We start from the raw sequence: 23,995 nt of genomic DNA, 5'->3' as shown, positions 1-23,995 counted from the left end.
ACAAAGTCCACTGAAGTGATACCAAACGTAAAAGAGGGTGTAGAAAATTCCTGTAAAGCTTACAAACAAAGACTAGACCTTCATGAAATCTGTTTGCTGCATCCCTTTTAAATTCTGAGATTTCTGCATTCAGGCTCAGGAGAAAGCGAATAGCATCAATCTGAAAACTTATTGTAAAAGAATCGAGGTGACAAATCATGAGATATGCAGAGCTGGAACTTTCATTATTACAAATTCAATTTAATCTGATAAATGGGTGATGGCTGATCACAAATAGATTAAAAAGAAGAAAAAACACTAATAATATCATTAATACATATTTCGATATAAAATATGCATATCCGAAAAGTCAAATTTGTGAGACCTCCTGATCCATTATCTGTATCTATCGCTTGTACCACATAAGCAAAAAAATGATGATTCAGATTCTGATTCAGCTAAATGCTCTCATTTTAAATGTGACACATAGCCCCTTCTTGCTGAAACTAAGTGTTCCTGTTATAGCCTCGATTCTTGCAGTATACTGAAAATATCATGATACAATAAATAATAGAAATTAGTGTTTTTCTTTTTGCAAAGGGTTATTAAGAGTACCTACAGCCTTTTATATGACGCTACACAATATTTGTGCACAAATTTATCAATGCAAGATGTTGTTTTTTTGCTATTTTACATATCTTTTCTAATTACCGTTAGATTAAGTATTAGCCTTATCTAATTACCGTGACCATAAAATTTTTGGGTCTCATTTACGCGAAAACCGTTTTGAATAATTTGACGCCTTTACGATTGTTAAATTCGTACTTTTCATGTGTTTTATATTTAAATGCGTTTAAGTCAATTAAGCCAAATTTCAAAAATAATATGGTAATTAGGCTGAGAACGCCTAATCGTGAGAATGACCGTAAATCATCCATGAGTGCACACGCACACTACAATAATGACGCTCGTATTGCTCGGATCCAACTCCCCGCACCCCGCGCGACCGAGACTAAAAATTGGTGGGGCGCGTCTTCGTGGATGAAACGATCTACAGGCCTTCCTTTACACTGCGAGCACAAATAAGGAAAGGTTTCTACTATATTCCAGAGAGCCAGTAGAGCTTGCCTTCCCATCCATGAAGGTGGCTGTCAAACTGCCAAAGATTATAGACGGGACATGCGTGTGTGTGCGTGCGGCCAGATCTATGATAGACCTGCTCAGCGAGAGCTCCAGAACCTTCCACTTGGGTGGGGACATGCCCAATAGATATGTGGGTAAGTTATAGTTGCCATTTTAATAATATTTTTACAAGGTCCGGTTTCCATTCCACCGAAGCTGAGCGAAGAGGTACCTAGAAGAGGTGATGTGGATACAACGAAATCTGATTGGTTATTATCAAACACAAATCCTCACCTTCACTTTTGTGGAAACCGGGGCTTAAAGACCTACACATGGCGCAATAAAGATGGAATATTGACTTATGACTATTGGCTGACTAGCTTTGTGAAAATAAGTCTTGAATATGTAGGAGAAAATTCCGCAGAATAGCTAAAATCAAGTGGCAGTGGGCAGGGCACATAGCTCATAGAGACGATGGCCGTTGGGGCAGAAAAGTTCTCGAGTGGCGACCACGGGCCGGAAGACGTAGCGTGGGCAGGCCTCTTACTAGGTGGACCGACGATCTGGTGAAGGTCGCGGGAAGAGCCTGGATGCGGGCAGCGCAGGACCGTTCATTGTGGAAAACCTTGGAGGAGGCCTTTGTCCAGCAGTGGACGTCATTCGGCTGAAACGAACGAACGAACGAAGGATGAAATTTGGAATGAAAGGTTTTATAAGAAAATGCATCATGCAAGTTACATCTACGGAAATAAAAATCATGCAGTCGTAGAGAAAGCTAATGTTGTAGGTCTACCGCTTAACTCTGTCAGTGCCTGAGCTATGGGAGCGGCATGGGAGGGGTGACATTGACATATTATGACGTCACAGAGCGTACAACGTCTCGCTAACATTTGACGTCTCAAAAACACCCTCCCGTGCCACTCCCATACCACAGGCACTGAGTGAAGCACTGGTCCTATAATGTAAATTCCAGATCTCTTCATCTTCAACGTGAAAGAACACGTGGAGACGTACAAGCTGAAGAAAGAATACGACGACATCAGGAACAAGTTCTACAAAGAAATCCGGGAAAAAGTGAGGGAGCTTGAGAACTTCTTGAAGGCGAACCCGTGAGTATTAATATCTATACTGTTTGAGTCATAATTGTACGATACTTTAGTTCGTTTCATCCAAATGACGTCCACTGCTGGACAAAGGCCTCTCCCAAGGATTTTCATAACGAACGGTCCTGCCCCGCATCCAGGTTCTTCCCGCTCTTTTATACTTTTGACCTCATAAAGGTAGCAGGAAGGCGCTGGATGCAGGCCGCTACCAACCGGTATATAAATCATTGGGGGAAGCCTATGTTCAGCAGTGGACGTCCTGTGGTTGAAATGAAGACTTTAGTACGATACTTTTCCCTTCTCCATTTGTCTATATTAAATCAAAGAGGACTGAAGATCTGGTGAAGGTTGTGGGAAGCATTTAGACAGGCAGCTCAGGACTGGTCGTTGTGGAAATCGATTGGGGAGGCCTTTGTCCAGCAGTGACGTCATTAGGTTGAAACGAGAAATCATAGGTTACAGGATCGTACATCAAGCAGTGGAGATTGAATGATCTGATGATGATGGTGACGATACGATATTTATTTTTAAATTGGCAGACAGTGGTGACTGAATTTGTTGCGGCACTTCTTCTCAGCACATGCCAAAGGTTGATCTTGAAGCGCTGGTAGAGCAAAAATTTTTAAGACATTAGGCTCCTTAAAATCAACACATTTACAAGACTAAAGCCCGGTCTGTGAGCACGTAGAATTTTGTCCAATGACCCCTAGCTAGCCATCCTTATCGCTCGCGCGTAATTTGCTGTCGCGACTGTGCGACGGGCGCCCGCAGTGAGTGTGCGAGCCCGATAGCAACATAATTAGGCGCGAGCGATAAGGATGGGTAGCTTGGGGTCATTGGACAAAATTCTACGTGCTCACAGACCAGACTATGGTATGGGGCTTTAGAACTGTCCTACAAACAATTAATGTGGTTAACGAGTCCTGTTATTTTAGGTACACAAAAAATGAAAAAGAGAAAGAAGATCTGGACAACCTGAACATGGCAGAACCCCCTTTCTTACCGGACCCACGAACGCACATTGGTGAACAAAACGGTATACACGAAATTACAGTCCCTAATCGATAAAACAATTTATAGATTTAGTGGGATTCCGTGGAGGGTAGTTGAACGGGAAGCATGGTCGATCTGTTTTAATGGTTTCGATTTATTATTTAATGGACTTTAGTGTACAAATTTGGTGTTATTTTGTGTTCTAAAGTGCAGTGAAGTGATAAATTATAAAAAACATTGAAACACTTCGAATTTGAGCGCGCATCGAGTGTCGAGTGGGTTGTCGTATGAACAACCCGCTTTGGACTCGGTGGCGTCTTGAAACCTGCTTACGGGCATACTTGAAAAACGGAATCCATGAAAAATTAATAGAATTGAAACACCCACGTTCTATTAATAATTATGTCATATTTCACTCGACATTGGCAGAAATAAACCTCCCAGAGAGATTTGGTTGCCACTAAATAAATAAAAAAATAGATTTAGTGCTTAATTCAGTGCCTGAGGTATGGGAGCGCCAGGGGAGGGTGTTTTTGAGACGTCAAATGTCAGTGAGACTTCAGATAAAAGCCATGTATTCATTAGGCAACATTTTTTGATAAACTGTTTATGACTAAAGCCTGGTCCGTGAGCACGTAAAATTTTGTCCAATGACCCCAAGCTACCCATCCTTATCGCTCGCGCGTAATTATATTGCTGTCGCGACTGTGCGACGGGCGCCCGCAGTGAGTGTGCGAGCGCGACAGCAACATAATTACGCGCGAGCGATAAGGATGGGTAGCTAGGGGTCATTGGACAAAATTCTACGTGCTCACGGACCAGGCTTTAGTGTGAAACAAGTTTACCATAAACACAGGTTTCTGAAACTTGGCCGTCCACACTTGCTCTCCACTCTAGCGGGGAGCACGGCAACATGTATCATAAACAATGTTTCATCACCTATGTTTATGGACTGCTTATAAACTGTTTACAGAGATTATGAAACATTATGAAACATTGTTTATGAACAGTTTCTAAACAGTGTTTATCAACAAATGTTGCCTAATGAATACAATACATGGCTTTATGTTTCAGATTTGTATTATTCTGTCACGTCATAATATGTCACTGTCACCCCTTCCGTGCCGCTCCCATGCCTCAGGCACTGACTGAGTTAAGAGCTAGAGCCATAATAAAAATCTGATGTTTTCTTTTCAGAATTGGCATTTCAAAAGTATCTGAAGACATGCATGACCAGAACTCGTGCTGGAGAAGTGAATCTTCGTAAATATAGGTAAGGCTGGTCTCAGCTGATGCAAGGGCACACTGAAAACCAGCGCCGTGGCCTTCGTCACCGTGGGCCACGGCATATGCTGAGTGGGGTCCCGATGCAGTGGGCATCTTGTTGGTGAATCGGTGGCACTGGTCAGTTTACTCTTGTTTTTATTTTTTTTCTTCTTCCATTATTATGTGCCACTGTCATGTCTATGTAATTGTCTGTATCTGTGTGATGTCCATTGTAATAAATGTATCTTTCTTTCTTTCTTTCTTTCATGTCCTATGGGATTGCACTGCATTATAGTGTGACGTCCACCCATAAGGTGGACCGACGACCTGATAAAGGTAGGCGCTGGATGCAGTCCGCTACCAAGCGCGTGATGTGGAAGTCATTGGGGGAGGCCTGTGTTCAGAAGTGGACGTCCTATGACTGAAATGATGATGATGATGATGATGATTTAAAAAACCTATAACAAATATTCAAGTGGAATAAGATCTTTTTTTGTGTCCAGGATTTGCGGGGGCGTGTTGAATCTGGATCTGTTGACCACTCCTCCTCAGCCGAAGAAGATGACTGGATCCATCGTGCTGACCACTCGTAAGTCAAAAATTTTGTCTTTTCATCATCATCATCAGCCTATAGCAGTGTTTTTCAACCTGTGGGTCGCGACCCCCTGGGGGGTTGCGAAGCCTCTATAAGGGGGTCGCGAGAGGTCGAAAAACGACCTCAGTAAAAAAAACAGTGAAGTTTTAAGATAGATAGGTTAATATTGGGACGTGTAAAAGCGCTTTTTTAAGCCTATTTGCAAAAATAAATGAATTTTATGAATTTTAATTTTAATTTTAATTTTAATTTTTATAGATTTGTCCGAAATCTAATTATGCAAATGCATAAATGTATGGATTGAAGAATTCGGTCCCTACAACATCTTTGTAACATTATAAAATGCATGAAAAAAAAGCGAAAGGTCGGGGGGTCGCCAAATATTTTTTCATACTAGGGGGATCGTGTCATGAAAAATGTTGAAAAACACTGGCCTATAGCAACCAAGCAGTGCACTGCTGAACCCAACCGTCGAAATTTTCAAGTGTTACCGACGCTGTTACATTACAACCAGCATTACAATAATTGATCTTGGGGAATTAAAAGTAATATTTACAAAAATACATTTATTTTTAACTAACTAGGTATTTCAAAAGTATTTACAAAGGACATCATCCACGTTTCATATATTTTTGGTCCAAAATCAAAAGTGCCGGCCAACAAAAAAAAGTGCTGTATTCTGACAGAATACGTCTGCCTTAGCATTTGTTACTATGGCACCAAAGCCGTAGCTCCACTGTGCGTCGAGTATTTGAGATCTAAAAGTCATCGACTATTCATACATTTTTTGTTCAAAATCAAAAGTGTCGGCCAATAAAAAAAAAAGTGCTGTATTCTGACAGAATAAGTCCGCCTTAGCATTTGTTACTATGACACCAAAGCCGTAGCACCACTGTGCGTCGTAGTATTTGAGATCAAAGTCAGTCGTTTCATATATTTTTAGAACTCAAATACTACGATGCACAGTGGTGCTACAGCTTTGGTGCCATAGTAATAAATGCTAAGGCGGACGTATTCTATCAGAATACAGCACTTTTATTTTTTGGCCGGCACTTTTGATTTTGGACCAAAATGGATGATGTCCTTTATTTAAATGTAATTTGGACCAGCCACAAATATTTTAGGAACAATATAGTTTTACTTGAAATCTATACAATAACTTAGTTACAATATTTGTACTCGAATTAGTTAATTACTATAGTCTGGTCGCTGAGCACGTAGAATTTTGTCCATTGACCCCAAGCTACCCATCCTTATCGCTCGCGAGTAATTATATTGCTGTCGCGACTGTGCGACGGGCGCCCGCAGTGAGTGTGCGAGCGCAACAGCAACATAATTACGCGCGAGCGATAAGAATGGGTAGCTTGGGGTCATTGGACAAAATTCTACGTGCTCAGAGACCGGGCTTTAGTATAATTTAATTAGTATAACAAAACAGCAATTTCATGGTTAAAAACCAGATTTTAATGAATAAACCGTTGGGCTATTGTCGCCATACTAATATACATACAGGGTGTCCCAAAATTAGCACGTCCCTGACACTGGAGGTAGCTAGGTCTAAGACACAACTCTGAAAATGTGAGTTTCGTCGATGAGTTCAGAAACCAAGAACATCGTAAATCTAATGGGATCTTAAAGGCACATCTGGTACATATTTCACGCCAAAGAAACCTTATCCTCATGCTTCTGTCTCTGCGTCACCACACTCTTCTTCAATCTCTTCCAGAACAGTTGTTGTTCAGACTTGTTCTTCGGCCAGACTATGTAGGTCTTTGTCAGCATCAAGTAGTGTAATGTGTTCGGTCGGAGACGGCGGGGGATGTCTTCTAGAAGAATTAGGATGAGATCTTCTCGGCGGGTCTCTAGAAGTCTGGAAGAAAATTCCATCGTTAGATTATTTGGAACAGGTTTTAATTATTTTGAATAAGCCTTGAACGGCACCTATAAGACTAAAAGAAAAAACAATTTGATTAAATTACCAACCGGAATACCATATCTTGTTCCCACCACTGTAACTCCTGTACAGACAGTCAGAATCTACAGTTTTGCCTCCAATTAAACCAAACCAATAAAGGCTGAGTAGTTCAAATGCAAATTCTTTTACATAATTTATGTAGTCCCTTTTCATGGCACTTTTCTCAAATGTGTATATGTTACGGTTAATGTGATAAATTGAAAATTATTAATAATAACCGGTTATTATGAATAATTACCGACAGTCGCGGTAAAAGTGATAAATTAATCACATTTAACAGTGATTATTTAATAATTCAACCTTAGTACTAACAAATTTCATAAAAGAGAACAACATCTTATGTACGTGCTCGTGTACAGCCAAACTTTTGAACGTTTTGATATCATATATTAATATAATTTGGCATAATAAGTTTGGAATGTTTCTTGCATAATATTACTTTTCCATGATGCCTATAACATAATGTTTGGATTTAAAGTGAAAAATAGGTTAAGGTGCGGCGGGGGTGGCCCTTGGGCCACCCCTAAGCCGCCTATTTAGTTTTATACACACATAAATGACCTCATATTAATCACATTTACCAAATCATGCGGTAATTATTCATAATAACCGGCGATTATTCATAATTTTCACATTTATCACTTTGACCGTAACATATAGATTTCTTTACCACATGTGTTGCTTACAAAGCTCGTTGCTTGTTGCTTAAAATTCTCGAGTGGTGAGTGGGCCAAGAGACGCAGTGTAGGCAAGCCACCAACTAGGTGGTCTGTCAATCTGATGAAGGTACCTGAATGCAGGCAAAGCAGGACCGGTCCTTGTGGAAATCCTTTGGGGAGACCATTGTAGTTTGAACGTCATATGGTTGAAACGGTCGTTCGACGATCTGGTGAAGGTCGCTGGAGGTGCCTAGATGAGGGCGGCGCATGACCGCTCTTTGTGGAAATCCTTGGGGGAGACCTTTGTCCAGCTGTGGAACTTATTCGGCTGAAACGATGGTTGAAACAAACGAACCTGTGTTGAGCCAAGTGCATCTCGAACTGGCACCATTGGCTTAGCAGGAACTGCTTGGAGATGACCAGCATGATGGCTTTGGAGCGGTCCATGCACGACACTATGTTCTCCAGGATCGACAGGCCCACCTGAAAATGTAGATCATCAATAATACCTATACAGGGTGTACTTTGCATTCTTGCCATATTTACAGAGGTTACTATATTGCTGATACTGAACACAAATCCGTAAAAAAATAATACCCGAATTTTTTTTTTAAATCCTGAATATTTTATTTTATCGACAATCTGTTAAACACACCACTAATTATCGTAACGCATGCACATCACTCGTTGGCGATTGCGATGGAGACTTTTTTAGCTTTTATTGTATTTTTAAATCTCTATTGCAATCTATTGTCTTTAAAATGTCTCTTTGACACTTGTAAAAAACTGAGAAATCCATCAATCACAAATCACGTTATAAATAATACAAAAGTGTATTCAAACTTGATTCAAACAACGAATAATTTAATCAAAATGGTGCTTGAAGTGTCTGCAAGACGTCTTAGACGAAATGCTTGATGACGTACCCTTATCTCGAAAACGGTTCACCGTATAAAAAAATTTTTTGTTAATAAATACAAATAGCAAAAAACCCATAGGAAATGAGATATTTCCAAAAAAAGCGATTTTTGTGACCTTTGAACTTAAAATTTAATAGTTGCTTACACCCTACCATATGTAGGTTTTGAGACAACTTTAAGGGTGTCAATATACAAGTATTTACAGACTTACAGCTGGGTATCTCGAATTTCGAGATTCTTACCTAATTTAAGCTTAAATGACTAGTAAGACACTTCAAACTGCCACGTTACTGGCTTAGTTTTTTCCATAGGTTCTGACAGTTAACAAAGTCAAACACTCGAAAAATATTGGACTTTGAAAGATGACATTGGATGGACGCCCACGTGACTGTAGTGAAACTGCCAAGATATAAATGTTTTGACTTACGTGTAGAGTTAGTGAAGTTAGAGCTTGAAGAGTTAGAAGCTTGGCTCTACATAAGATCTGATCACTTTTTGACAGTGTGAGCCACAGTTATCTTCTCGTTTTGACATCATTTTACATGGAAATGTTTTTGGTGAGACAGTACTTTTACAAATTGTAAAATTTTGGAAGGAGCATAGCATAATATCTCATAATTTTTTTTTTGCCTTATCTTTTACTCACAAAAGCCTATTTATAGTGTTCTGAATACAAAGAAATGTGTTTATTGCTATTATACCTGAAAGTCTCTCTCATGGAGACACAAGCTGACGCTGCAATCATTTTCTAGGTGGCTCAGGAGTTGATCTAGCACCCACGGTCTGTCTTCGTTGCAGTATGACACAAAGACGTCGTAGTTGAATATAGTATCGTCTGTAAAAATACAGATTAATTATCTATGGCTTCTATCGAGAGAGTGGATTTGCAATGGAGTGAAGTCGAACCTTAACTTGGAACTCCTCCTATGTTCTTCTGATTAATTTCGTTGCGTGTCCAATGACAGTTTAACTTCCCCCCGGGACAAACTTGACCTTCACTGGTTGCGTTATTGGCGGTCTAGCTGTAGATCCTGGCTACACAGGAGTTGCAGCGGTGGGAACGAGAGGTGGGAATAGTCCCGTATCGAGAGAGTGAATTGTAATTTTCTTAAGACAGGCCAATGAATGAAGCGACAATAGCCGTACGGTGAAGGTGTCGGACTGATTTGAGATCTAAGGAACGCTGATTTGAAAATTTCGAACCCTGCCGCCCCTAGACTATTGTGGTGAACCCATTCTTAACACAAGCATATTAGCTTAGTACGAGATGTTAATGGGACTATTAGTAATTGGCAATACAAACTGGCCGTCGTTGGTTAGGTTAGAAGTTACAGCAGTGGTAACAAGAGGTGGTAAGCATGTAAGGTCTTTGCCCATCACTGGACGTCTTTCGGTTGAAAATATTTTTATAGCGACGTAGAAACAAATTTCAAACCTACCTATTTTGGTTTAAGAGATACAACAGCCCACCGATAAAAAATAAAAATAGAGAGCGGAGGTGTTAAGAGTCCCATGGATTTTTTATGGAACCCTGGTAAAGTCTTGTTCTTCTGTGAATAAGTCATACTACGAGGGCGGTTTGATAAGTCCGTGACTTTTTGAATAAAACATTTTTTTTGCGGCAAATAAACATTTTATTTTTCGACATAATCACCTTTTAGCTCGACACATTTAGTCCAGCGTTTTTCTAATTTTTTTATTCCCTCCAAATAATAGGTTTTCTCAAGGCTCTCAAAATACACGTTTATTTCGTTAATGACTTCTTCATTAGACTCAAATCTCTTCCCACCCAGCCATTTCTTTAGGTTTGGAAACAGATAATAGTCGCAGGGGGCTAAATCTGGAGAATATGCTGGATGGGGTAGCAGTTCGTATCTCAATTCGTGGATTTTGGCCATCGTGACTAAACAAGTGTGCACACGTGCATTGTCTTGATGGAACAGCACTTTCTTCTTCGCCAAATGCGGCCGTTTTTGCTTCAAGTCAACGTCGAATCTCTCCAAAAGCTTTGAATAATATTCGCCGGTGATTGTTTTACCTTTCTCGAGGTAATCAATGTGAATGACACCGCGTGCATCCCAAAAAACTGTGGCCATGACCTTGTTGGCTGACAGATTCCGTTTGGCCTTCTTTGGTCCACGTTCACCCCGAGCAACCCACTGTTTCGATTGTTCCTTGGTCTCTGGCGTGTTGTGATGGATCCATGTTTCGTCCACAGTAACAAAACGGCGCAAAAATTCGGTTGAACATTGCTAAACACTCTTTTGAAGTTGTCACACGATTGCGCTTATGGTCGAGTGTGAGCAATCGCGGCACCCATCTCGCGGAGAGTTTACTCATGTCCAAATATTCGTGTAAAATATGATTTACCCGTTCAGTTGAGATACCTACAGCATGAGTCAACTCACGCACTTTCATTACCCGATCATCCAATATCATTTCATGGATTTTATCGACGATTTCCGGCGTGATCACTTCTTTTGGGCGATCTGAACGTTCGGCGTCACTAGTGCTGGTACGACCACAACGGAACTCTGTAAACCACTTCTTTACCATTGAAATTGATGGTGCCGAGTCCCCGTAGTATTTATCAAGTTTTTCCTTAGTTTCAGTGATGGTTTTTTTACGTAAAAATTAATGCTTAATCAGCACACGAAATTCACTTTTTCCATTTTCGTAAAAATTCACGAGGTTGTCTGCTTTGAATGGCTATCAAACACTAACTGCATGACGTAGCTCGCTCAAAATTTTACAGTTGCCCACTAATAGATTACAGTTGACAGCAGCACTGTTGCATTTGGAATAACTGCACGGGAAATTAAAAAAGTCACTGACTTATCAAACCGCCCTCGTACAGAAGCAAGCCGAGGTAAGAATCTTGAGGGCAACAATAAAATTCCATAACGAATTAGAACCAAGGACAAAAGCATCATGCTGACTATCTAAATGCGTTATCCAAATTATTTTCGTTTCGTTTATCAATACACTGATGTACTTGAATGGAAATGGGATGATAAACCAGATAAATCTAACACTGTATCAGTCTACCGATTGAGAACTGAATTATGTACATCCGAGATAAATAATGATAAAACACAAAGACCTTGTATGCCGCACCTCTAAATTGCAAATAGCACACCAAAAAACTAAAAAAGATGCTACAGTTTAGGATTAGTATCTTTTTTGGCAGGACAGTTTTATAGTTTTGTTCAGCCTCCCCAACCCGTCTGGCCAGCGTGGGGAGTGTAGGCCATATCCTCCATTTGCCAAAAAAAAAAAAAAAAAAATGGTTTATTATAGAAGGTCGTGGTGCTCCTGCAGTGGAGGCTAAATGACCTGAATGATAAGTAGTCCAGCGTTTGAACTACTGACCCTCGAATCGGCAGTCCGACACTTACACAGTTGGACTATTATCGCCTTAAAGTTAAATACAATGTTTAAAAAATGGAGTATTAAAAAACTTACCACTTATTATCTTCTGTTCGTTCACCATGCTCAACATCGCCGAATTCCTCATGGTCACATAGCAGTATCTTAAATTTCTTCTATAAGTATAGCCTATAATCAATGCAGGCAATAGAACTCCAGGTATAGCCAACAGCGCAAGCAAATGAGCTCTCCCTGACTCCAATTGCGCCTCGAAATCTGACCTCAGCTCTTTGCAACCACTTCCCTCTCCAAATGGCACGGTAACGCTTTTAGATAATGCCAAACATGAATAAGAATCCTTATCATAATCGACTAAGACAAAATTTCCCTTGACCGCAATCTCTGGGAGACTCTCCACTGATATTGAAATGTTTATTCTGCTAGAAATGATGTCGTTCACTTCTACAAACCCTAAATGGAAGCCGAATTTGTCTAACGTCTCTCTGTGACTGGCATGCATTGGGCGTAGAAGCGTCTTCACAGAATAAGCCTCGTTCTGCGCTGCCAACTCTATAAACTCCTTGGAATGACAGTTGCAAACCATAGGGTTATCTGATAACGCCAAAAAGGATATACGGCCCAAGTCTCGGATCATGTCTTCGGTGATCACATTGACTGTGTTACTTCTCAAGTCTAAGAACCTTAGAGACGGCATCAAAGAGAACAACGGCCGTTGCCAGTTCGTCAGTCTATTCCTTCTCAAATCTAAAGCTTGTAAGTCCACTAATGATCTTGCAGTCGTTTGTTGCATGTCAGATATTTCGTTATTAGTCAATTTTAGTATCTCAAGTCGTCGAAAGCGATTGAAAACATCAAAGCTTTTCAAGCCTATGTCGCTTGCGTAGAGAACTTGCAGCCGATTTTCTAATCCTTGCAAAACACCAGCGTTTTCTAGAACGGCGAAATTTCCTGACAGATCTAAGTACCTCAAGGATGTGTTCGCGAAAAAACCAGAGTCGAATCTGATTGCACCAACGAAGCAAAGCGACAGCCTCTCCAGGCTTTCACTTAAGTTTCTAAGCGCTGAAATTCTTCTGGTATTTAGCATTGTGTGTGATAAATCCAGTGATCTCAAGTTCTCTAAACTGGCAAACACGTCATCGCTTTCTATGGACAAGTGCACAATATTATCATCGTCTGGCCCATGGTTTCTGCTTAAATCCAAGTGGACAAGATTGGTAAGACCAGCGAAGGAGTTGCTGTTTATATACGTAATGATGTTCCCTGATAGGTACAGAGCTTCCAGCATGGGCATGTTTTGGAAGATGAAGGAGTCCAACGTTTCTATTCCGCAGGATCTAAGGTCGAGTTCTCTTAGGCTGGTGAAGGTCACCCATTGGAAGCCAGCTGCCCACATCGCTCGAACTGGAAATAGAAAAAAATATATGACCCGGCCAATTTCGTACCGACTATGTTCATTAGAAATAATGTTGGATTCTAATAGTGAAAGAATTTTGCAAAATTTTGTAGTATCGGAGCCCATTCCATACAAACAAACAATCAAAACTTTCCTCTTTATAATATGTATTAGTAATAAATGATACATCAGCATGTTATCGTAAGTATTTTGTTCGAGAAGTTGAGGACTTATCATTTCTAATGAATGATAATATAAAACTTGTTTGCACTCTATTATGATAAATAAAGGTTTTGACGTGCATGCGATAAAAACCTTCTCTGGTCGACTAGAATCCCGTAGCGGATTAAGCCTATATTGCCAGTCAAATTATCGACTGACTCCGAACATTATACAAGGAGACAAAGTTTATAATATTGTAGCAACTATGTTGCCACTCCACTGCCTAATAATCATCCATCCATTTGCCTCTGGTAAATTAGAGATGATCGTGCTCCGGCTGTAGAGACTAGGTGGCTTATATGATACTAGCTTTTGCCCGCGGCTTCATCCGCGTGAAATTTACTTTGCCACAAATCGTCATAAATTTTAGCCTATATGTACTGTAAAGTTTCATCAAAATCCATTCAGTCCTTTTTGCGTGAACATCCAGACATCCATACAAACTTTCGCATTTATAATATTAGTAGGATATTAGTAAAAAAAACATTACTCGAAAACTATCAAAAGTGATTCCGGTAACCCTAGTGATGCTTTACCTCAGGGCTTCGGCTTGACACTACTTTTTGGGACATCCTGTATAAATAAGATATTAATAGAACCGTACTTGCTCCTCTATGTATCATGCCAGTGTTGATCTCGGTGGCACCAGTTGCGTTGAGTGACACATCGTACTGTTCTCCCGGAGAGCTGACTTCGATGAACCGATTCCCATAGAGAGTGAGGTACTCAAGTGACTTCGCCAGATCCCACCCGTAGCTGTCCAGAACACCGTTGAAGACCTGGAAAGATTAAACAAAGTTGATGGAGTCTCGCGTGCAGGTTCGATGACTTCCAGCCTTCCGAACAAGCCGGTCTCCGAAAAGGTTATAATATAGACCGACGACCTCATAAAGGTAGCAGGAAGGCGCTGGTCCGGACCGGTCTTTATTTATTTATTTATTGCACATAATGGATACATTGTATATTGTTAGGTACTAGGTACTAACATACAAATGCACACCCGGTTGGGCACAGCAATACAAAATAACAGTTATTAAATATTATTAACAATAATTAAATTTATAAATCTTATAAGTCTTACGGGAATCGGAGTAGCCTATGTTCAGCTGTGGACGTCCTATGGCTGAAATGATGATGGAGATACAAAGTCAGCAACCCAGTAATTGGCAGAAAAGTGGCCACTATTGGACTCAAAATTTTACCCTTGATTGATGACCTCTAGCAAGACAAGAGTAGTGTAGGACATCTTCCAGCTAGTTGGAGTTACGAATTCCGAATAGCCGCTGGCTGAAATTACGCAAGCGAAATACCACGTGCCTATTCTCATCTAATAAGCCTCCCTAACCCGTCTGGCTAGAGTGAAGAACTAGGAAATTAAAGATTTGGCAAATCCATCATTTGCCTCTGGTGAATTAGAGAGTCTTGCTCCTGCAGTGGAGACTAAATGACCTGATGAAGAACACTCACCGGAGGAACCCTGGTCAGGCTGTTCCTAGCGAGGCTCAGGTACGTGACGTGCTCCTTCCTGTCACGAGTCACGACCGCCAGCTGCTGCTGCAGAGTCAGCGTTGGATTCTGTACCGCTGATAGGTCCATGGACTTCTTGATGTCTGAAAGAATTGCTTTTAAAATTACACTCCAAATCCTCCATTTCCTTTTGGCAAATGAAAGAGGGTTGTGCTTCAGCAGAACATAAATGACCTAATGATGACGATGATTACTTCAGAATGAAAAATTTCATTGGTTCTAGGTGAGATGAGAAAGACAAGTAAAATGAACAAATAAACAAACATTCCGGGTAAAACCGTATATCGGGTCTGTATTCGGCTAGACCCATAACTGGCTCTAGGTAGACCCAGTTACAAGTCTAGATACATCCTAGAAGTGCCTGGATGCAAGTAGCGCAGAAACGGTCATTGTGGAATTTGGACACCTTTGTGAACCAGCAGTGGACTTCCGCAAAATAGGGGTAGAAAAGCCTGGATACGGGACTATTCCCACCTCTCGTTCCCACCGCTACAACTCCTGTGTAGCCAGGATCTACAGCTTGACCGCCAATAACCCAACCAGTGAAGGCCAAGTTTGTCTCGGGGGAAAGTTGAACTGTCATTGGACCCGCAACGAAATTAATAAGAAGAACATAGAAGGAGTTCGAAAAGCCTGGATGCAGGCAAGGCAAAACTAGTCATTGTGGAAGTTGGGGAGACCTTGATCCAGCAGCAGTGCACGTCTCGACTAAAGAGAACTGATACATACCTACTGAGCTGGTCAGCTCCCCCGTCTCCGTGACCCAGTTCTGCACATCCGTCATGACTCCGGTGAGGCACTGGTTCCGTTTGATGGAACACGCCACCCCGGAGAGGCATGCTCTGAAAAATTAATATACATAATCATACATTTTAAGAGGTTCTATAGTTCAAAAGGAAGTTCTTTCTTTCAAGACTCGCAAGCGAATCAAAAATTACATACGAGCAAGAGCGACCCTCTATAATTTACCAGAGGCAAATGGAAGATTTGTCCTACACTCCCCACCCTGGCCAGACGGGTTGGGGAGGCCTGGCTCGCATTCGTCCCTTTAGTCACCTCTTACGATATTCACGGAAAGAATAGGAGGGACATAATAACTAGAGATGAAACGGATATCCGGTAACTATCCGGTAGGCCGGATATCCGGCCTACATTTACTATCCGGCCGGATACCGGATAGTATCTCACTATCCGGCCGGATACCGGATATTAAAAAACTACGACAATTTCCTATTTAATAAAATGAAATACATAAATCTTTGAGGTAAATATCAATAAGTTGGCTTTTAATAATGACGGCTTTTATTTAAAGTCCAAAAAGTTACAAAAAAGCCATATCAAGGCCTTTCAAAAAACTTTTTTTTTTCAGGTCTATTTTCACTCTAATGACGAATAGGTACATAAATAGTAAATATCTGTTAATGTCAAAATATGTATTGCCAAATAGGCGATCTTTTTTTCACTGATGGTCTGATGACATGATGCTGTTCAGTCAGATTATGCAGCAAGTAAACTAATTTAATCATCATCATCATCATTTCAGCCATAGGACGTCCACTGCTGAACATAGGCCTCCCCCAATCCTTTCCATGTTGGTCGATTGGTAGCTGCCTGCGTCCAGCGCTTCCCTGCTAACAAATTTAATTATCACTATTCAATCACGCACTCACGATGGCAACCGAAATCGCTCGAATGTGTGCTTACCATGAGTTTACGTTAGGTGTGCTCGCTAGCGAGTGCATAAAAAAATTCTATGAAGGTTTTAGTTCTTGAAAGTAGCCGCTAGGGGCGCTGTACAATCGGTCATATATTTAATGTCATTTTTTTACACAGTCGCTAGCGAGCACACCTAATGTAAACTCATGGTAAGCACACAGCCCCCTAGTCAAGTGGCAAAATCTGACATTCTATTCGGACGGATTCGATTTTCGAAGTGTGACTAGTCTAGTCTACTAATAGTCCAATGTGACGCTCTTTTAAAAAAGTGGCCTCCGCAGAATAACAGCGTCCTGTTCTGGGTCTACCTCAGAGCAGGACACAATGCTGAGCGGATGCCATTTTGGTCCACAAATGTGCAAGTATTGTAAACTGTATACTGTAATAATTTAATATGTTGGGCCAAATAAAATATTTTCTTTCTTTCTTTCTTTCTAATAGACACCCACTGATCGCGTTCGAAGCATCTGTGCGGCGCTAAACTCGTCACGAAATGCAATGAGACAATAGGCCAACTATCCGGCCGCCGGATATCCGGCTATCCGGCCTAGCAGCTGGCCGGATATCCGGTATCCGGTATCCGGCCAAACAACTATCCGTTTCATCTCTAATAATAACTATCTACTTTTTTGGAAACACACGGTTCTTGTTTCTATTTAAGGTGATGCCTTGCGAATATTGGGCGTTTTAAAGAAGCGCAGAATTAGTTTTAATCGTACTTTTCTTATTACTTATGTTCTTATTTTGAAATATGTCATAGTTGACTAATAAATCTAGTGTCTGGTCGAAGCCGAAACATGAATGGAAAAAATTTTCTCGATAGAAAAAAAATCCAAAGATGACCCTTCGATTACTCGGTTTTTCGTTTTATAAGCAGATAGGCTAATATTTCAATACCAAATTTTGTATATTGGTAAGGTAATAACATATTCTAAGTACTGGTCGAGTTATTTTCTTTAAATAGTGTTTGGTTTTTCAATAAATACATGATTTCCGATTTTTGTCGCTTACGTTATTTTATTCCGCGCCGCGCGCGCTATTGCTGTCCCTTTCCTCGCACTGAGAAATCATATTTCTATCCCTCTGTGTGCGAGGCATTCAGTCGGCCGAAAACTTTTACGAGGTAGCGCCTTAATGTGAGTTTCTGGCGCTGCTTCTTCTAAGCACTGGCCCATTTATTGTCCCGAAGCAGTGGTAGGGTAAAAGCAATACTGGGATGTGTAAAAGCGCTTTTTAACAGCCTATTTCATCATCATCATCATCATCATCATCATCTCAGCCATAGGACGTCCACTGCTGAACATAGGCCTCCCCCAATGCTTTCCATGTTGCCCGGTTGGTAGCGGCCTGCGTCCCTGCTACCTGCTACCTTTAAGATGTCGTCGGTCCACCTTGTGGGTGGACGTCTCACGCTGCGTTTTCCGGTACGCGTTTAACAGTCTATTAAAAATGTCCAGTTGTACTTACAGCATCCATAGCAAGAACGGCACTAACAGTCCATTAGTCATTTTGTATTATTATAAACATTTTTCACAAAGAAAAACTGTGTTTTCGTCACGGCCTAATATTTATCATCATTTTCACACACTACGTCACTTCACTGAAAACACTGAAAAAACTCAAAAAAATGCACTTTTCACTGAATTTCCCGTGTGTTCACTAAAGAAATCTTTTCACAACCTTAAATTTGATTTGATTTAAAATATATTTATTTATTTTAAACAGCAATATAGCCTGCTATCGTTCATTATAACGAGTGACAATCAGAAAGGTAACCAGTATCGATTGATTGTATTATCTAATCTGTGACTAAGAGACTATGTTAACACCCACAAACGAAGCTTGCATAAGTGAAGCAGCAAATCGAACGCACAGCGTTGAATAGAGCTCTGTGATTGGTTCGTGTCACGAGCATCCACGCCAGGGATGTTATGGATATCCGTAACCGTAACCGAAACTTTCGGATATCCGAATTAAAAAAATATCCGTAACAGTAACCGAAACCGGTATAATATTATTCCTATATCCGTAACCGTATCCATAACCGAAACTACATTATCCATAACATCCCTAGTCCACGCGCACTGTGTTGTTTGTGAATACGGGCGTAGGAGACTTTGTTAAGTATTTTATGCTTTACATGCTAAATGTCCGGGCTATAGTAACAGCACATCAACCTGTACATTTTTGTGGCAAATTATTCCTTATTACAAAGATATAAGATGCTATAGTGTCAAAATTGATATGCTAGCGTCTGTATTTACTTGTGATCCAGTGTCACAGAGTTGAACACACTATTCAGAGGTTCTGGGTTTGATTCCCAGATGAAAAATCACTTAGATCTAAAATATTTTTCGAGTCCATCCAAGTTTTTTTTGTTACAAGAATAAATTACATAATAATTTTATTATTAACACTACAAAATAGAAATTACCAATTAATTACTCACTGTACTTAAAAATCAAAATCCGGCTACTGAAAAAATTCGGGTTGCAGTTAACTTACGTTAGTTGTGTGCAAACTGAAAAGTATACAAACACTATTGGAAACTACGTCAGACTATGCGAGCTAAGCTAAACTAACTTAGCCCTTGAAAACTCACGCCCGTATTCACAAACATTACTATGAGATCTCACAGTGCGCGTGGACGCACAGGGTGACACACGAACCAATCACAGAGCTCTATTCAACGCTGTGCGTTCGATTTGCTGCTTCACTTAAAGCAAGCATCGTATTTGTAAATACGGGTGTCAAACTCTCAATTTAGAAAACTCATAAAATGAAAACTTTATAATAATATGTGAATGCATTTATGAAAGTAATACAAAGACGTTTTCTAAATTAAAAGTTTAACACCTCTGAGAAAAAACTACCAATCGATCAACGTGGAAAGCATTAGGGGAGGCCTATGTTCAGCAGTGGACGTCCTATGGCTGAAATGATGATGATGAGAAAAAACTTGCGTTCATACAGTTTGGAAGCCATGCCTTGCATTTATTAATTAACACTCAATACTCGCTCTTACAATTTAATAAACAATTAAAAGAGTACCTATTCATATACTATTAATAGATTAGCGAAACATACGTTTAATCATATCAAAACGAAATGATTTGCTTACTTAAGATATTCATACGTCAGCTTTAGATTATATTGATATGATATCACACTCGAGATTATAGAAAATAACTTATTCATGTAGATAAACACTTGTTTCTAAGAAAGTAGATAAATATCTGTATAAGAAGTAAATAAATGTAATTTTCCCTTATTTTATTAAGTTTTCAGTCCATTTAGGCCCAGAACAGACGGTGAAACGCAACTGCAACGAAACTGCAACTGCTAGTTACTTTTGAGTTGCATCTAAGTTTCTGCCATAGCGTCCGTTGAGAGACCACACATGACGCGACCACTTTGAAACTTTCAGATTCAGTTTCATTCATAAGAATCATCAGAAAGTTGCAGTTTCGTTGCAGTTGCGTTTCACCGTCTGTTCTGGGCCTTACTCTACATTAGGAACACGATCTTCTAATTTAGATTACGAGATAAATATCATTCTCACATATTACTCATGATTGTTACTTACTTTTAAATATAACGCTTTTTTCATCTAAATACGCCCTAAGTAAAATAGATAAGGAAATACTTAGACCGTTATGTAGGCAGAAACCAGATCTGTTTTTTGACATACAGGGTGTCCCAGAATGGGTGAATCAAACTGCTAGGGGAGGTAGCTCTACTACTAATGTACTATCCCTAAAAAGTATGAAAAAAAATAAAGCGCATAAGGACACTTTTTTTTTTTAAAGTGAAAATAAATCAGCTTTGCCTAAGTAGCGTTTGGAGTTTATTTGTACTTTTTTCTTACTAATTTAATTGTACATGATCGCTTCGTTTATCTGTAAACAAATTTTTGAAAATAATGACTAGATTTCGAGTTTAGAGCACTTTATTTAAAAAAAAATCCGAACTCAAATTTTGTTTTTTCATATTTTTTAGAGATAGTACATTAGTAGAGCTACCTCCCCTAGCAGTTTGATTCACCCATTCTGGGACACCCTGTAGACTAGGTACGAGACGCAAATTATAGAATTATTAGGTATCTAAGTACCTAAATAAAAATCGCAACAACAATGACTACGTAAACAATGAAAAACATTATCATCGTTTAGGCAAATCTCACGTGCGTGTTGTCAAAACGTCGCGTCGAGGAAATAATCAATTCATATTAACTTATTTCTATCTTTTATTGTAATCATATCGCGGTAGGATTATTTTTGTTCAAATTAAACTTAGCAAATACTATGCGGTCAGAATTAAAGGGCCATATTAATCGTCGGTCCACCTTGAGGGTTGAAGTCCCACGCTACTTTGCCTCCACTCTCTCATAAAGGTAGCAGGAAGGCGCTGGATGCAGGCCGTTACCAACCGGGCAATGAGGAAATCATTGGGGGAGGCCTATGTTCAACAGTGGACGTTCTATGGCTAAAATGATTATGATGATGATGTTAGTCACTCCACAGAACTTCAGTCTAGCGCGTAAGTCAGTGCCTAAGGTATAGGAGCGGCAAGGGAGGGTGTTTTTGTGACGTCAAAAGTCAGCGAGACTTCAGAGTGTGCTTCAGACTTGTATCACAGTTCACAGAATAATAATAAGTACTAGGTACAGAAGTTTTACTTCGCGAAGGTATTTAAAAAAATGTATGCTCAATGTCATTAACAATATGGTGTAATTTAGCCTGTCTCAAGAGTCAAGCACCATTTTGTTGACAAACGTCAGTGATCGGCACTGCGCCGAAGCTATAGGGCTGACTTCGGTAAAATGATGTGACGTGAGGTGCCAAAGTGAGGAAAATGGCGGAGGAAATACATGATTTAGCATGAATTATCATGAATAATGTTAACTACTTACTACTCAGTGTCTTGAGGCAACTTAAAAAAGTACATTCTGTGTTTTTATTATTATTTAGGCAGTTAAATACTGCACAGTATTTAGTACACCATTTTCTTTATTTTCTTCCATCAAACACAAGAATACGCGTGCGTGAGTCAATGTTCGCTCGTATGTGAGGCCTTGTCGAATAGTATCCTGTAGGTGGGCCATCGTGCGGTTTTTGTTTTCGATGTAAACTCGCGGAGATGAACAGGCCTGCTTGTATGCTCTGTCACGTCATACCTCCCATACCGCTCCCATACCCAGGCACTGACCAAATGACCTGAAAATAATGAGGAATCCCTACCGATTTGTGGTATAAAGTACCTAAAACACATTCAACCCTTTAACTTTCATTAGTTTTAAACCTTATCAAATGTCACTAAAGTTCAAAATAGGTGTCATCAATTTTCTACCACCTTTTTGGGACAGGGTGGTGTGTGGGACTCCCGGCGCCCTGAAAAGGGGCTCTGCTCCATCCTGAAAAGGACGGGGTATACCCACTAAAGGTGGGCGGGGCACATAGCTCGTAGAGACGATGGCCGTTGGGGCAGGAAAGTTCTCGAGTGGCGACCACGGGCTGGAAGACGTAGCGTGGGCAGGCCTCCTACTAGGTGGAGCGACGATCTGGTAAAGGTCGCGGGAAGAGCCTGGATGCGGGCAGCGCAGGACCGTTCATTGTGGAAAACCTTGGGGGAGGCCTTTGTCCAGCAGTGGACGTCATTTGGCTGAAACGAAGAACGAAGAACGAATACCCACTAAAACCTCCGCGGCGTTCCGTCGTCGCCCGAGTGGAGGTGTCGCGAGTATCCAGCCGTAGCCTTAGACTTCTGCGACACCACCGACATTTTGCTATCACCTGGTAAAAACTTCTTTTGCCCACAGTTCAGCTCCCAAAACGCCTCCAGCCTATGAAGTACCAGGTCCAGTACCGAGCTCCGTCCCCTCCCCCGCCGGGCGTCACCCGCACCCCCGAAGAAATAGAAAGGGAGATCAAGAAGACGGAGCAGGAGTATGAGAAACTAGCGCTGGTGTTTATAGAGTAAGTGGTCTTTCATTTCAGCCAAATGACGTCATCATCATTTCAGCCACAGGTCTGATAAAGGTAAAAATACTATTCCCACCTTTCGTTCCCACCACTGCAACTCCTGTGTACCCAGGATCTACAGCTTGACCGCCATAAAAACCCAACCAATGAAGGTCAAGTTTGTCCCGGGGGAAAGTTAAACTGTCATTGGACCCGCAACATTCAGAAGAACATAGGAAGAGTTCTAAATTAAGGTTGGACTTCCCTCCATTGCAAAGCGGATGACAGGTGACAAACAAAGGTTTAAAATCTTTAAGAAAAGATTATGCACCACGGACAATAAATATCAATTAAGGGGGCCTATCTTATGAGCAATTAGCAACTACCTGCCAATAATAATAAAATCTAATAAAGGTAGCAGGAAGGCGCTGGATGCAGTCCGCTACTAACCGTGCGATAGAAGTCATTGGGGGAGGCCTATGTTCAGCAGTGGACGTCCTGTGGCTGAAATGATGTCATGCCTCTAGTTATACGGGACGGTCGCGCTCCTCCAGTAAAAAGAGACTCAGTGAAAGGTCATAGCAGACTTATCAACTCGGAAAGGGATCAACACCGTATCGCCTTTCGCGCGCTGTCATCGCCTTTAGCGCGCTGGCAACCGCGAGACGAGGCGTTACGTTACAGTGCGGATAAGTGTGCGTTGCAGTATGGAGTTTCATACATTACCGACCGCCTCGAGTTGATACGGTTACGATCCCTTTCCGGGTTTATAAGTAAGTGTGCTACGTCCTTAAATGACCTGATAACTATTCCCACAATGCTTTCCCACCGCTGCAACTCCTGTGTAGCCAGGATCTACAGCTTGACCGCCAATAACCCAACCAGTGAAGATCAAGTTTGTCCCGGGGGAAAGTTAAACTGTCATTGGACCCGCAACGAAATTAATCAGAAGAACATCGGAGGAGTTCGAAGCTAAATGACCTGATGATGCTGCTTCCAGCCTGCCCCAAGACGTTATGTGGACGGAGCCGCCGGTGGTGTGCCAGTGGCAGGAGCAGCGTCGGTTGTGGACCAGCAACTACGTCAACGACTACAAGTTCAACGAGGATAAACTGACTGTGCAGTTTAGGACTGGGGTACTGTGTGAGTTGCCCATAAAATACCAGAACATT

General features: G+C 40.9%; 2 protein-coding genes across 3 annotated transcripts in view; one reads left to right on the top strand and one right to left on the bottom strand.

The window, feature by feature from the left end:
- LOC135085672 (dynein axonemal intermediate chain 7 homolog) overlaps positions 1-23,995 on the top strand; it is a 40,017-nt gene that overhangs the window by 5,427 nt on the left and 10,595 nt on the right. For both annotated transcript variants that reach the window (XM_063980467.1, XM_063980468.1), the window contains exons 5-11: positions 1,090-1,256; positions 2,075-2,210; positions 3,140-3,240; positions 4,395-4,470; positions 4,967-5,052; positions 22,682-22,838; positions 23,824-23,966. In XM_063980467.1, coding sequence (XP_063836537.1) covers positions 1,090-1,256; positions 2,075-2,210; positions 3,140-3,240; positions 4,395-4,470; positions 4,967-5,052; positions 22,682-22,838; positions 23,824-23,966 — 866 coding nt within the window. The remainder of the gene's footprint in view (positions 1-1,089; positions 1,257-2,074; positions 2,211-3,139; positions 3,241-4,394; positions 4,471-4,966; positions 5,053-22,681; positions 22,839-23,823; positions 23,967-23,995) is intronic.
- Positions 5,610-18,614, bottom strand: LOC135085668 (toll-like receptor 13). Its single transcript, XM_063980458.1, has 8 exons — positions 18,331-18,614; positions 15,877-15,989; positions 15,088-15,230; positions 14,225-14,399; positions 12,078-13,406; positions 9,314-9,447; positions 8,048-8,175; positions 5,610-6,928 (listed from the first exon to the last, which is right to left on the bottom strand). The coding sequence occupies exons 1-8, from the start codon at positions 18,369-18,371 to the stop codon at positions 6,715-6,717; spliced, it is 2,277 nt and encodes a 758-aa protein (XP_063836528.1). The 5' UTR covers positions 18,372-18,614; the 3' UTR covers positions 5,610-6,714.

Source organism: Ostrinia nubilalis, chromosome 29, assembly GCF_963855985.1.
Source record: "Ostrinia nubilalis chromosome 29, ilOstNubi1.1, whole genome shotgun sequence".
NCBI lineage: Eukaryota > Metazoa > Arthropoda > Insecta > Lepidoptera > Crambidae > Ostrinia > Ostrinia nubilalis.
This window is presented reverse-complemented; position numbering and strand designations above follow the sequence as displayed.